General features: G+C 41.3%; 1 protein-coding gene across 1 annotated transcript in view; it reads left to right on the top strand.

The window, feature by feature from the left end:
• Positions 1-2,500, top strand: part of LOC134183612 (citramalyl-CoA lyase, mitochondrial-like) — a 10,718-nt gene that overhangs the window by 3,132 nt on the left and 5,086 nt on the right. The window contains exons 3-6 of the mRNA XM_062651198.1: positions 486-654; positions 864-977; positions 1,050-1,103; positions 1,274-1,398. Coding sequence (XP_062507182.1) covers positions 486-654; positions 864-977; positions 1,050-1,103; positions 1,274-1,398 — 462 coding nt within the window. The remainder of the gene's footprint in view (positions 1-485; positions 655-863; positions 978-1,049; positions 1,104-1,273; positions 1,399-2,500) is intronic.

Raw genomic sequence — 2,500 nt, 5'->3', positions numbered from 1 at the left:
TGAATAAACGCCACAGGCTCTCACTACTAACGCCACGGCGTTCTTTCCAGGAAATACGGTACATGTGTTTGTGTGTTTTATATACAGACGTGTTTGACTGTGTATCTGTTTGTCTTTTTGTTTGTTTATTTATCTGTTTGTCTATTTGTTTATTTATCTGTTTGTCTTTGTTTATTTATCTGTTTGTCTTTTTGTTTGTCTATTGTTTATTTATCTGTTTGTCTTTTTGTTTGTCTATGTTTATTTATCTTTTTGTTTATCTGTTTGTTTGTCTTTTTGTCTGTCTGTTTGTTTGTTTATTTGTTTGTCTTTTGTATTTGTCTGTTCATCTGTTTGTCTATTTGCTTGTCTTTGTTTGTGTCTGTTTATCTGTTTGTTTGTCTTTTTGTTTGTCTGTTTGCTTGTCTGTCTGTTTGTTTGCATATTTGCTGTGCATCATATCTCTATAGCAACACGTTACTTTATCATCACACTTTGTACTATAGATCAACTCTCAGATGTTATCACTACTGGGACACACTCTACCATTAATCTGTCTTATCGAGATGCCTCTTGCTCTGCTCAACTTACGCACGATCTGTGAGGCCGGAAAAACAGGGAATGGCCAACTGAGCGGCCTGATATTTGGAGCTGATGATTTTGCAGCATTTTTAGGTAAGTCGCTACGCATTGATGCATTTGGTGTGTGTGTGTGTGTGTGTGTGTGTGTGTGTGTGTGTGTGTGTGTGTGTGTGTGTGTGTGTGTGTGTGTGTGTCTTTGTTAGTGTGTGTGTGTGTGTGTGTGTGTGTGTGTGTGTGTGTGTGTGTGTGTGTGTGTGTGTGTTGTGCATGCAATATCCAGTGTGCATGTCTTCTTGTTGTAGGTGCCGTCAGATCTCCATCTGCAACTGAAGTGTTAGTAGCAAGGCAAACGGTCGTAATGCACGCAAAAGCATACGGACTGCAGGCTATTGATATAGTTGATATCAACTACAAAAGTTTGTACAATGTGTGCCAATCGTGTAAGGAGGTTGGTGTCTCTTCACGTGGGTTTTGATCGTCCTGTTCAGATCTCGAGTCTCTCAAACATGCAGCAGAAGAGGGACGCAAGATTGGATACACAGGTGGGATGGGTGGGGTGGGGTGGGGTGGGGTGGGGTGGAATGCAGATGTAGGGTGCAAGACAGTGACAGTCACATTCAGTGGGTATAATTGCATTCACACCTGTATGACTGTCTGCATGCTGACTGTGGCCCTTTCCATCTTGTTGTTGAAATTATTGAGTTTTTGTTAGGAAAGCAAGTGATTCATCCCGATCAAGTTCCTATTGTGCAGCAAGCGTTTAGTCCAAGCGAGGAGGAGGTAGAGTGGGCGAAGAAGTTGATTACAGCATTTGAGGAACATCAGAAGTCAGGAAAGGTGAGGTAGAAATAGTTAGCTGTCCACAAATGAAAGCACCTTGCAATAAATTAATTGACTATTGTATTGGAGGGATGCATCTCATACTACATTAGAGTATTGTATTGGGGGGATGCATCTCACAATACATTAGACTATTGTATTGGAGGGATGCATCTCATACTACATTAGAGTATTGTATTGGGGGGATGCATCTCACAATACACTAGACTATTGTATTGGAGGGATGCATCTCACAATACATTAGACTATTGGAGGGATGCATCTCATAATACATTAGAGTATTGTATTGGAGGGATGCATCTCACAATACACTAGACTATTGTATTGGAGGGATGCATCTCACAATATATATTTTTCAGAACTGTCATCAAAAGCACAAGGCAAAATTACAAGCAAACTACGACACAATACACTAGACTATTGTATTGGAGGGATGCATCTCACAATACACTAGACTATTGTATTGGAGGGATGCATCTCATAATACATTAGAGTATTGTATTGGAGGGATGCGTCTCACAATACACTAGACTATTGTATTGGAGGGATGCATCTCACAATACACTAGACTATTGGAGGGATGCATCTCACAATACATTAGACTACCGTATTCGTCCATAATAACGCCCATGCCCGTATGTACGCCCATGTGCGACAGGTCAGAACTTTCAGCCCAAAAAACACCCATGCCCAACTATACGCCTATGCCCAAGTATAAGCCCAGGATACGCATGCGCAGACAAAACAAAATGGGGTCCGCAGAACATTCATCTCCGTCTATGTGCGTTTGATGAGCTGGTGTCAGTGTTGAGTGAAAGTGCTTGCCGCTAGACTCACGTCTTCATTGCAATTACCGACCTGATGCTCTTGACGGGCTTCAGGCTGACCACATGTGTATAGTGTTTAGTTTCTGCGTGTATGTTGATGCTGTATATGGATACGTTACGTTTGATCTTGCAAATGGATAATTGCCAGCATTTGTGGTATTTCTGTCTTCAAGTATTTAGATAATGACAGGCCAAACGACAGCATTTTGTGACCATGTATACACGTAACTATAGGGCCAAAATAACGCCCATGCCCTAGTATATGCCCAGAA

The sequence above is a fragment of the Corticium candelabrum genome, chromosome 8, assembly GCF_963422355.1.
Source record: "Corticium candelabrum chromosome 8, ooCorCand1.1, whole genome shotgun sequence".
Classification (NCBI taxonomy): domain Eukaryota; kingdom Metazoa; phylum Porifera; class Homoscleromorpha; order Homosclerophorida; family Plakinidae; genus Corticium; species Corticium candelabrum.
This window is presented reverse-complemented; position numbering and strand designations above follow the sequence as displayed.